General features: G+C 37.6%; 1 protein-coding gene across 1 annotated transcript in view; it reads left to right on the top strand.

The window, feature by feature from the left end:
* The window catches only part of LOC126281352 (protein groucho), a 643208-nt gene that overhangs the window by 570907 nt on the left and 58867 nt on the right, over positions 1–13434 (top strand). Inside the window, exons 10-12 of the mRNA XM_049980260.1 lie at positions 2553–2606; positions 9905–10066; positions 10565–10774. Of these exons, the coding sequence (XP_049836217.1) occupies positions 2553–2606; positions 9905–10066; positions 10565–10774 (426 nt within the window). The remainder of the gene's footprint in view (positions 1–2552; positions 2607–9904; positions 10067–10564; positions 10775–13434) is intronic.

Here is a 13434-nt window from a genome sequence, read left to right on the forward strand (position 1 = left end):
ATGCTGCATCAAATGATCAAGGGTGATTCCCATTCCCACTCTTGTGAACTGTGGTCAGGTTTCTCAGCACCCATCTAGCAGACATTTTTCAGTAACTCAAAACATCATGGAGTATGCAGCCTTAGCACAGCCAGTACGCAGTGAGGATGCCACATCTGACACCATTATACACCTGTCCACCAACAACATGTCGTGTACTCTAGCAATAGTGTTTTCATTTGTGGATGTGGAGGGACACTCACTTCAGTCTTCCATCTACCCCACCCTCCCTTCCTACCCTGAACATGCAACACCAGTGACCAACCATTTGATGAGGCATGGTTTCTTCACAATACACAGTGTGTAGAGATTTGTGGATATGGACACCTTAGTCCCACGCGCCCATTCATACCAGATAACAGCATACACTTCCAGTGGTGTGCACATTTTCAGTACACATCTATCTGCCATCATTATGTGTACTCAAATAACCTCAGGTATGCTGGTCTACTGCTACTCTTTCTTCTTTGGTGCTGTGTGCATGTTTCATTCTTCCTCTGCTGATGCAGCTTCTATTGTTGAGCCAATAATGGTGTGGATTCATATTGTGTTTGTTTGTTGTTTGTGTCACATGATGGACCATCTTCTCTTTCAAAAACTTTCAGAAGTCTCTCGTATTAGAAAGTGGTTATGCACTCCCAATACATCTAGCTTCACTTCATCGAGAAAATGAGTAATGTCAATGTGTAATGACATAAACATCTGAAGACAGGAATTGTTATTGAGCTGGTATTGGTATTTGCCATGACATAAGTATAATTTGTAGATGTTAGGATTTAGTATAGAATGCTAACCTAACCTTAAGACATATAGGCTGGTTAGCTTATGTTGTATACTTTGAAAGAAATTATATGTTATGTTGTATGTGAATTAATGTATGTAATCTTTTAAAAAATGTTTTTACTATGTGCACAAGTGCTTTTGAGGATGAGACATATGGCCTCGAAATCGATCATGCAATAAAACTTATTACTCCATAACTGCAGCTTGAGGCTATTTCACTTATAGTCACAGACACTGAGAGTTTGTTGTATAGTTTATTCTTTGCCAGTGTTACACAATGATGGCAAGAATACACACATATTACAGCAGAGTTGTGTTCTAATTATTGACTGACTCATATTATGCATCGCTGCTATAGTGCAGTACTAGCACATCCACCCGTGCCTTACATATACGACCAAATACTACTCAATACATAATGTCTAAAGCTCACAAATACACACAATCTTCTAATACTAGTGTCTCATAGCATGCTCATAATTTTATCCACCTCACAATGAAAAGAATCTGCACAGTAAAACTAGACCAAATTGACAGAAAAACCTTGTACTTGTCATATGGTAGCAGGCCATTGCACAAAAACTGAGTTTATTTAACCAGTGACTTTTCACATTGCATAACAAAAAAGTTTGGAGAAAATTGTGCTGTTCACGTGTCAAAAGGGGAAGTCAGCTGGAAAACAGAGTCAGTAATGAACTGTGGCACAACCCATGAGGTGACTTTCAGCTTATAGATGTAAGTGTAGATGTCCTTTTTAAATTTGCTCTTCTCACATCTTGTTGTACTAGGTAAGGTGATACAGTGATGTGGTGGACTTGTAATCAGGAAGACGACAGTTAAATCCATTTCCAACTACCTGGATTTAGAGCTACTCTGGTTTCTCTAAATCATTGAAGGTGAATGCCAGGATGACTCCTTTGTAAATGACATATTCTCCATTATTCCTTCATCCATGCTTGTGCTCTGTCACTAACAACCTCCTCATCAACAGGATACTGTACCAGAAGATTCCTTTCTCTTTCATCTTCTTGTCTCCTTTGACTCTGTGTTCTCTCTCTTCCATCCCCTTCTTCAAACTGTTCTGTAACAGTAATATTTCAGTTAGTAGCCATTTACAAAAATCTTTCACTAAATGTCTTCAGTTGATTTACTCACAAAATTTTCCATAAGTAACTTCAGATAAGAAGGATGTCTATCTGTTCATGGGCAATGGTTCGACGTCTCTACTTATCTAACCATCGTACTAGAGCATCTGCCAGTGGCTCCAACAATGAAAATAAAACATGTATCAAAGTGATGTTTGTGAGAAAATTAAGTAACTTTCGATATTTTATACTCTTTCTGCACATTTTGCATGCTCTCATATTACTAATCTCTTCAAATATCCTATTTTCTAATAATAATATAAATCTGTTAAACCATTCAAACAAAATATGTTACATACACATTTGTGCAAATCACTAAGTGGGTTTCATTTGAAAAAGGGAGAAAAAGTGATGGAAAGATTCTTTAAAAAATATTCTTGAAATAAAACTTAACTTGACAAACTTTTGAATGAAAACAAACTCAATTATAAATAAAGAATTTTCGTTTATAGATTATTTCTTACACTATAATTTCTGTCGCATGACAATGCAGTATGTGTTGTCCTCAAACAAAACCCTTTATTATGAGTTGTTGAACAACATTTGGGTGTAAATACTTTTAAACTCTTTTTGTTTCTTTTCCAGGAAAGTGATGGAGAGAAGAGTGACCAAGATTTAGTAGTGGATGTAGCAAATGAGGTTGGTTATTGAAGTGAAGTCTTGATTCTTTTAACAGCTAATGATCTTGTTTTCTTGGTCTGTTTAAAGCTAGCTAGCTAGCTAGCTCTCTCTCTTTCTCTCTCTCTCTCTCTCTCTCTCTCTAGCATGAAATACTTAATGTATTGCAACAGTGTACACCTGTACCAATCAAATTATCTGTGGTACTTAATGCATTGTTTGGTGTACAATTCTAAAACTGATAATAAAATGTGTACTAAATATCATTTTCTATGGAAATACATTCATGGTTCCATCAAAGGAATCCCAGATTTTAAAATTGAATATCTTGAAAGCTGAGATCGAGAGATGAGTGCAAGAAATGGCTAGTTTATTGTGCAAGTTGTAAGAATTTGTTACCAAAGTTATACAGCAGTTTCGAAATAATTAAAAAAACTGCTGACACATGACACTGTAATCACAATACGTAGTGTCTATAAATAGTGCGCTGCAGCTCACTGATGAGTTCCACCATTGAAACATAGGAGGAGGTTAAGGTAGAAGGAAGGAATGAATGAATGAAGAGGTTGAAATTATGATATCCACTGGACAACATCTTTTTCTTCTATTACCGGAGTACCATAGGTTAGAATACAGTCCTACAGTAACAAGACGCAGTTTTCAAACACAATGTAATGTTCCGAAACTACCTGAAATGAAAACCAAAAGTGTCACTAAAGTTTCTGCAATTATTCTGCAAAATCCAAGGAAATCTGTTTGAAGAATTGCAGCAGAGACTGATTTGCAGAATTCTAGGATGCAAAAAATACTGCGACAGAGACTACACATTTCCATTCAAAATCAAAAGCCACCATGTCATAACTGTGTGAGATGGCCAACAGAGGGCTGACTTTGTGAGCCAGATTCTCACAATGACTGATAATGAAGGATTTGATGTTGGCTGCATCCAGTTCGCAGATGAAACACACTTGTACCTGAATAGTGTCATGAATAAACAGAATTGACAGTTGTGGAACTCAAAAAAAAAAATCCTCGTTTGTCTGAAGTGAAGTGAAACCAGTGTATTCTTCCAAAGTTTCTGTTTGGAGTATGGTATGCAGAAGAGGCACTATTGGCCATTTTTCATGTGAGAAATGGTGACTAGTGAATGTTACATTGCAATTTTGGAACAATTTGTTGCCAAACACCTAGTGCTGGAGGTTCAACCGGGCACCAAGTGATTCATGCAGGATGGGGCCTGACCACAGCCGCACCAAACATGTTTTTCCCTTTCTTAATGAATACTTCGGGAGTAGAGTCATTGCATTGGATTATTGCAAATTTAGTGGCAAAGGTATGTGTTGGCCTTCATATTCACTTGATCTGAGTTCTTGTGACTACTCTTCATGGAGCACATTCACAGACACTGTCTACCAGAACCATTCCACCACACAGGATGAGCTTGAATGAGCAGTCTGTGTGGCATATGAATCCATTTCCGTTGAGATGCTGCAGGACATGATGGCAAATATTGTTGTTCACTTGCGCCACCTCTGTACAGTGGCTGGCGGACATTTTGAAAATATTGTGATGTGTTTGTAAAGACTGCTTGCAGAAGATGAGTTTAATTATGCAAGCAGATTCTGCGAGCTGCACAATGTACAGTGCTGCCTGTTAGTAGCTTTTTGAACTATTTCAAAACTTCTGTATAAAATTTTTAACAGCTTTCACAATAAATGTACCCTTTGTTGCACTCTTCTAGCAATCTTTGTTTTTGAGATATTTAATTTTGAAATCAGAGATTCTTTTGCTAGACATCCTATAACAGGGACATTTCCATGTCAATTCTGCCTATTCTTCTATGTGTTTTTTTTGTATGGCTTACTTTTAAATGTTACTTTCTGAAATTCTGTCTATAAATCATCACAAAAGTCCCTTCTTAATTTGTGTTCTCTATACAATTTCAAAGACAAGACACAAAAAAATCTATGGATTTCATTAGAAATAGGTAAAATCACTGTGCTCTTCAAAATTATGGAAGAACTGACAATATCTCACTAAAATAATTTGTTATTCATATTTGGAGCTATTAAAAGTAAGAACCACTGGAAAATGTGTAACATTCTAAACATTCTTCAACTTTAATTACAGCCACATGATGTGTTCTCATTTAGTCACCATGGTCAGTAAATTGCTCAGTCATGCCAGACTGAAAGCACAGGTTTTTCAAAATTTAAAGAGGATTCCTGTATGTGAATATTTTGATTCAAATCCATCCCAGTGATGCGTAAATAATTTTAAATGACTACTGAGTGGTTTTTTGAGTAATTGGATGAACAATTACTTCTCTTATTTTAGCAAGCTAGATTCCACTTGTTCTTTTACAAACTTGGTTATAACAGTGCATCACAAGATGTTTTCTTATCTCTTTGACCTCTCACCCCTCACCATCTCCCCTGTCCCTCCAGTACTTTAATGGAACCACATCTTAGTTTGACTGCTAAAATTGTAGTTCTCTAATGTTGCAGGTGCATTGTAACAACTTAAAACAGTAATTTTACTGAATTATACACCTCTGAGCTCATCAAGATGACAGCTTCATTACTATCGTCTCACAATATGGAGATGCACTCTTGGACACTGTTGGCAAAGCTTTGTGTGGTACAGAGAATAAATAGATGAGATGCAATGTACTTTACATAGAAACTTTTGACTATCTGACAGAAACATTTCCTCTGTCTTTTTCTCCTTTTGTGTCTCCATTATCCACTTCAGAGCCTCCAAGCATCCCCATCCCCATCTATACCCCTATCACACTCACACATACATAGTATCACTGTATGCCAACTCTACAGCTTGGTATTAGATAATCTATACACTTTTTTGCTTGAAACTACATCCTGTTACACTCTCACCACTTATTTATTCCTCTCCATCATTTGTTTTATAGAGTAACTCTTGTAGGCCCTGGTCCAAGAGTCACTTAGTGTTGGTACTTATCATTTAACATGTCTCATAATAATTATTTTCCCTATTACCTTGTGGTTCCATTAGTAGGAACAGCATTTTCATTGGTACGTAAGCTCACCATGAGATTTTCATAAATAGCTTCTGCTCTCACCAAAGGCCTCAGTAAGAACTGTTATAGCTGAAAAGTAAAGGAGCAGCATTTTCTGTGTTCCAGAAGTTAGTACTAAAAAAATAATAATATCAGACAGTTTTTAATGATAACTCTGAACTGGCTTTAGCAAATTGTTTGGTGACAGTGTTGGTCCATACATGTAACCACAACAGTGCAGTCGAGCAGTCACACCTATTCTGTCAGAGTGCATCCTCCTCTCCTCCTTATCAACAGTAGTGATGCTTTACTCTGTATTGAAACAATTTTCAAGCACAATCACCATACAACAAATTACAAAAATACACATCCATGCACTCTTCTTCTGTGCAGCCATTACTCTCATCAGGTGCAGCTGATACCATGAATGTGTCTGCTTTACAGACAAGTGAAACTAGGTTGCTAGAAGCCACTACTGAAACATATTTTTTTCCAAAAAATTCTCTATGTTAGAAGTGTGTATCTGTTGTTGTTACAGGTGTATTATTTGTGAAGTGATGTCTTTAAAGTTCATAAAGTCATGTGATTGTTGCAGTTTGGTAGTGTTAGATGTAGACCTATGGAAGTAAGTTATGTTTTTGAAGAGAATTAATAGCTTGTTAATTGAATTCAAGAGCATATTCAATGACTGCTTCCCTTTTGTAACAGTGTGGACTGAGTCTTGTGAAAGTAGATCATGGATAACAAAAGGAATTAGAGTGTCTAACATTAAGAAGAGGAAACTGCTTATGGAGGCAAAAATTAATTGAAGTCCTGAATTTCTTAAATATATAAGCACACATAAAAAAATAATTAAACTAGCAAAGTTTACTGCAAACAATACATTCATTTGAAATGCAAAAAGACAAATCCAAAGCTATTTGGTCTGTTGTAAGAAGTGAGATTGACAGTGAAATGGAGAGAAAATGTCCCTCTAAACTAATGATATATAATAGGACAGTTACAGGTCCCGGAGTTATACACGAATCCTTCAATGACTTTTTCATTAGTTGTAACAGAATTGGTGACTGCTCATCTCAAAGTACAATTCCTAGGACGGCAGAGAGAAATTGTTCAGGTTTTAAGTTTTCACCTGTTTTAAGCTCTGGCAACATCCCTAAAAAATTTAAACTCAGTGAGTTGCGATGAAGTTCCACCTAGAATAATAAAATCAGTACATCATAATATTTCACATCCATTCTCCCGCATCATCAACCAGTCTATTGAAGAGGGCTATTTCATGGTTATCAATTTTTAAAAAAAAATACTTGAAAGAGCTGCATGTGAGCAGACAGAAAATTATAATTCATCCAAAAATTTCAAGGAAAATCTCTTTAGTTAAATGTCATCATACTTGGCAAACAGAAAACAGAGTACTTGCAAATAGCAGTGGTAAAAAATTCCTTTCTGGCTGGAAACACATACAGTTAAGTGTCCCACAAGGCTGAATATTATGGGCACTATTATTTTTGTATTACATCAATGAAATGCCGTGCCAGGTTGAGTCAGATACGATCCTTAATGCAGATGACTCAACAGTGATAATCTGCTGTAAAGCTGATGAAGACTTAATCTGCCTTATTTAACAGACACTTTGGGAAGTGGAGGCAAGGGAAAAAATAATAATTTGAAATTAAACTTTGCAAAACAATAAATGATTTATTTCATAACAAAACAATCAGCATAATGTATAAGTGAAATAAGCTGTGTTGACAAAAAATTAGGCACTGCAAGCTGTGTAAATTCCGTGGTGTGTTAATAACAAAAAATATGTTGTGGAGTGATCATGTAGTGTGGAGTGATAATGTAGACGACATCCGTGTTGACTGAAAACTCTTGTGTATGTCATGAATAGCTTATCTAGTACCACTGATTTAGCAGTTAAAAAACTGTGTTATACATATTTTGTTTTAGTCGTTAAATATAGCACGATAGAAAGATCATTCGAGCCATGGTGGGAGAAAAAAAGAATTGACACTGCAAACCTCTATTTGAAAGGCTAGGTCTAATGTCCATTACAAGCATGTGCATCTCTGAGATTCTCATTTTCACAAAGAGAAACCCATAATTTTTTGCTGACAACTGCTTCCTTCATAAGTATGAGACTAGATGCAGGGCAGGTTACACACTACTTGCCCACAGACTCAAGCTATACAAAAATTCTTGTTCAGCCAATCCTTGAATATTTTTCCCCAGTCTGAGATCCTTGCCAGGTAGGCTTGAGAGAGGAAATAAATCTCCAAAGAATATAAGCACTTTTTATCAAAGGTTTTTCGAGTGTGAAAGAAATAGAGATGTCACTACAGACTTATGCTGTACATTTTTTTGAAGAATGCTGCCATGTTAGAAGCCTCAGAACATCAGTAAACTGCTGTTAAAGATTGTTTCTTGTTTTTAATATCTGTCTTTGTGCACAACAGCTATTATAAATAGGAAGTGTTACTGTGCTTTTACAAATAAAACATTATCAGAAAGGCATTTTCAGGTGTTTTTCTGCTCTTAAATGCATATTTAATCTGGTAATAGGACACATTTAACTTCGTTTTTGTTATATGTTTTGATTAACCAAGAAGAGAAGCATGATATGTGAAAAGGCTGCTTTGGTAAGCCAGCATTTTCCTTAATGTGGGCTGATGAAACTCATGTTCACACAATATTCCGTTCCCGAAAATGGTGAGAACATATTTTGCTCTATTTTGTTGGTTTCGAATCTTTCCTTCTCACATTTTTCATCCAGAGAGCTTTAAAAGTTGGATTGATCAGAAATCTAAAGTCATATGACAGAAATAAAACCACTACAGTAAAAATAAACAGTACAACCAAAAATCATATATGTAAAATAAATGTTATTCCTTTACACTTCAGACTATAATCAGAATGATTAATACACTCATAAATCATGCCAGCTGGCATCTTTTTGTCAAAACACTTCCATCAGAAGCCAATGTTTGGGGCAACTAACATGGTGGATATCTGCTTCAGGTTAGTGACATAATGAGGACAAGGACAACCTTAATTGTGCCTCCATGTGTTCAGACACTACAAGAGAGGTGTTGTGCATGAAGGTGTAATTTACAGTTAAAGTTCAGAGAGCATATGTTCCTGCAGGAGTCACCCAACACATTGCTTCTTTCTACATAGGGGCGATCAACAAGTTTCCTTTGAAAAGCTGTACAGTTCAGAATCAGTATGCCAAACAGGCAAAATGATCGTGACCTTTAAGGCAATCATCCCACCAGTGCACCAGCTTGGAGATACCTGTTTGGTAAAACACTGTGTCCCATTACTGAAGAAGTCTAGAACTGTGTGCTGCACATCCTCATCTGATAGGGCCTTTTTTGTGAACTGAAGGAAAGATAATTGCATGGGGAGAGTTCAGGGCTATAGGATGAGTGCTTTACTGTCTCCCACTTAACTCAGCATAACTTCTGCACTCCAACATTTTACATATAAGAATATGTGTGATCATGAAGCAGCAGCACTCCTTGTTGCAGTTGGGTTTTGACAGAGATGCAGCGCCCACACACATTCTTCATTCTCCAATGGATGTCTACTGATGTTCATCATTTGGCAGCTAAGAAAGAATAGGCGCATGGGATTAGCCGAGCGGTCCAAGGCGCTGCAGTCAGGGACTGTAAGGCTAGTCCCGGCGGAGGTTCAAGCCCTCCCTCGGTGTTTGTCCTTAGGATAATTTAGGTTGAGTAGTGTGTAAGCTTAGGGACTGATGACCTTAGCAGTTAAGTCCCATAAGATTTCACACACATTTGAACACAAGAAAAGAATAACAGCCCATTGGTCTTGTTTGGAAGTATTTTGTAATAATGTTGCCATAGTTCACATTTCTGCATTTGCAGCAAGCACATTGGAAAGACATGAATGCCACACTAATCCTTTGCCTACATCTCAGTGTGCATATACCCACATCGGAGTCGTGCTACATTGCATATATGCTGCAGGAATGACTTCAAAAGCAAACTTTTTGATCGCTCCTTATATATCACGAAAAGACCCTGAAGGTAAAATTTGGGAGATTTGAGTTCATAAGGAGGCTTACCAAAAGATGTTCTTCCCATGCACCATTTGCAACTAGAGGGTACAGTGGCAGTGGTACAAGAAGTACCCTCTGATACACACCCTAAACTGACTTTTGAAGTGTAAATGTAGATATTCATTATCTTAGATAAAAAAAAGGCAAAATTTTCTTCTCTAAACAACATCTTTTCTGTTTTTGTATTCTCTGCAGGACCCTAATTCACCTCACCCCAATGGTGGTGATCATCCTGGGGCAGATATCAGAGAAAATGGTGAGAAAAGCGGTGGTCTAGGCAGTGTTAAGTCAGAGAGGCCACCCAGTCGTAGTGGTTCCAGTTCCAGTCGGTCTACGCCATCTCTGAAAAGTAAAGATGTAAGATGCAGAGTACACAGCATCATATTGTACAGCAGTTACTTATTTCCTAAATGTCATATCACATTTTGCCACTGCAATAACAAGAAACAAAAACAGTGCTACCTATCAACAAAATAATTTATCTTCATTGAGGAGAAAAGAAATTAAGATATTGAATGTTTCATTAACACTATAGTGTTATTGTTTCTTAGTGTACTGTAAATGCTCAGTTGACAAATTGTAATTTCGCTGGAAGGTTGACACATATGAATTTATGTAACGCTGTGGCATTACACAGCTGTGAGCTAAAAATGCCGATCACTGTTCATGTCTTTTTGACGAGTTTGAGCTTTTATTTGGCTGTTTTAGTAATTTTCTGGGTTCAATAGGTGAATGTATATACCCAGCAAATTATGCTTGTTAAGCAGGTGGCTTACAAAATAACATAAGCAGCATTTTTGAACTGTTAGTACTGACTTCAGAAAAAAACAAATTCTGATGATACTTATGTTGCAGGCTGATAAACCATCCACACCTGTCTCCAAAGCCACAACACCTACAGGCGCCCCAGGTTCGAGTGGAGGCAAATCAGGAGTACCTGCTGTAGTGCTTCCTCCAGGAGCATATCCATTCCCTCTTATGGCTGGTGGAGTTGGAGCAGCTAGAAGTAATGATGCTAGCCCATACAACAGTGTGCCACCCTCTCCTTACTCAAGACCACCCATGGTACTTATATTTTTACTTTGATAGTGGTTATTTTTGTTTGTTTTGAAGGAATATAGGTGCTTGATCACCTGACATGTGATGCGCAGCTATGAATATTCTATGAAGAATGTCTGACTACATCTACACCTGTAAATTTGAATGTTACAAATGGAATATCCCAAGTTCATAAAAATGAAACAAATCTCAAATTACTTGAAAGCTAAGGGAAGAATAAGCATAAAGTCTCTTCCACTCGTGAAATGGCATGTATTTCTTGCTTAGCTTCCCCTCCCAATCCTAATAATTGAAACAGGTCGTGAACTCTTGCTGGTCTGTCTGATAAACAAACTAGGCAATAGCAGTGACTGAATACACACATAAAGTTTTATTTCTTTCTGCTGAGCTTCTTTTACTGGTTGTCACAAACCTTTAGGCTCAAAATTATACAGTCAGCAGATAATCGTCAACTGAATACTTTGAAATGAGAGACCATTAGCTGGAACTGAGTAGTTCATACAAGAGCACTGAGTGTGATGCACATGCTTCTGGATACTTATGTTTCATATCAACCGTGATGTACCATATCAACATTGAAAACAGTACTCAGCCACCTTGTTAGTGGTCATCTCTGCCTGCAGTTCATGAGAGGTTGTCAAAGATGGAGTATTATTCATTACAGGTACTTGTAAACATGCATTTCATGCGTGGTAGATTTATGCAGTGCCCAAAAAACCTGAATGAGTGGACTAAGAAATGATCAAAAGTATCCAAATGCCTCTTACTGTCTTCATGACAGGTTTAACTCTGCTGGGGATACTTTCAATGAGGTGTCGAATGTCTGTGGAGGAATTGCAGCCCATTCTTCCTCAAGATCTGAAACCAGAAAAGGTAGTGAAGTTATATGCTACGGTCTCGAGCAAAATTAACATTCTTACTCGTCCCAAAGGTGTTACTTTGGGTTCAGGTCAGGACTCTGAGCAGGCCAGTCCATTTTAGAAATGTTACAAAAAGCAGTGCTTCACAGATGATGCTTTATGACACGGTGCGTTGTCATTTTGATATAAACAGTCATCTGTTTTGAACTATCCCTCTTCTTTGCATCATCTCTGTTAGTTCTGTAACACCCCTCAGTTAGTCAATCAATCATCTCCATTTTTTTCATGGCACAATGACTACTCCATTAAATTTCAGATGTGCGGCTGCATAAATCCAACTTCTTTTAATATTTTGCCAATTACCGTTCAGCCAGCTTCAGAGTGAGCCTAAAGACTTATGCTACAGACCTTGCTCCATCCTTTTAAACTCGTGGACTGCACCACTGTGTATGTCACCACAGATACACACGAACCAGACACGTTGATGGGCAACAAAGAAGAATAAATATACATGAACTGAGTCTGTGGTTACACGGTCAAGCCACAATGGGAAGTTGCTGTATCATTGTGAACTGCATTGTGGCAATGTCTTGGCAAGTTTCTTCCAAAGACTTGTCCCAGCTGAAACTGCTATCTTTATTAATAAAGTTCTTTGCCAAATGAATTTCAGATGCTTCTTTATCACTGAATCCCCAAAAAAATTAAACTGATACCAGAATGTTGACATTTTTGTACAGCATACATTGACCAATGTTAGTGCAGTGCTCTTCCACAGGTGAATTATTGGGCTGTAAGAGCCGAGTTACCTATGGTGTTCCATATATCTTCCATGGACTGTGCGAGTCATCTTACCGCTGAATGAAAGTCCACACTTGCAGGGTATCTTACGAACCACAGCCTTCTGTATCATTCATTCATCTTTAACAGAACCCAAGATTGGTGCTGTCTTCACACAAATGGAGGAGAGCAAGGGATTTAAATCTTTCATTGTTTCCTCCTGCAGTCATGATGCCTATCTTTGGTTTCCTTCATAGCACTTTATATATCTGCTATGGAGGATACCCTTTGGCTTCAGAAACACACTTTACATTTAGAAGGTCCTCCTGCAGACTGCTCTCATCAACAATTATGTATGCATTGTGAATCGAAGTTTTGAGAACTCTCATTGTCTGGGAAGGATGGTGGCAGCTATTTGCATGTAAATATAAATCTGTATACATCAGCTTTTGAAATGCTGCATGTTCATCATCTTTGGGACAAACTTTACATAGTACTCGATGCTGTAAAATGTGTCCATATCCTTCCACATTTAATGTTTCTTTACTAGCAATAAGATGCCCATGCACTAACAGTGATGAACATCTCCATACTATAACACCAGCTCCTCCATACTTCACTGTTGACACTACACATGATTCCAGATAATTTGCTCCAGGATTTTACCAAAGCCAAACCCTTCCTTTGGATTCCCACAGTTTATAGTGATTCATCACTCCAAATCACTCATATTCAGTGGTGCTGCTTTACATTAGCTCAAGCATTACGCAGCATTGACTGCAGTAATGTTATCAGGAGCTGCTCAACCATTGCAGCCCATTATTTTTAACTCCCTATGCATGTCACTGTGCTAGCTAGACTGATGGTAGCATGTTGGAACCAAACAGTGGTTCATTTCACTGCTTTTGTGTGACATTTTTTACAAACACCATCTGCAGTTGTTGATGGTCCCTGTCCATTAGTGCATGAGGTCTGCCTGACCTAGGTTTACTGTGGTTGTTGCTTCATATTTTCACTTCACAATAACAT

This window comes from Schistocerca gregaria, chromosome 7 (genome assembly GCF_023897955.1).
Source record: "Schistocerca gregaria isolate iqSchGreg1 chromosome 7, iqSchGreg1.2, whole genome shotgun sequence".
NCBI classification, from domain to species: Eukaryota; Metazoa; Arthropoda; class Insecta; order Orthoptera; family Acrididae; genus Schistocerca; species Schistocerca gregaria.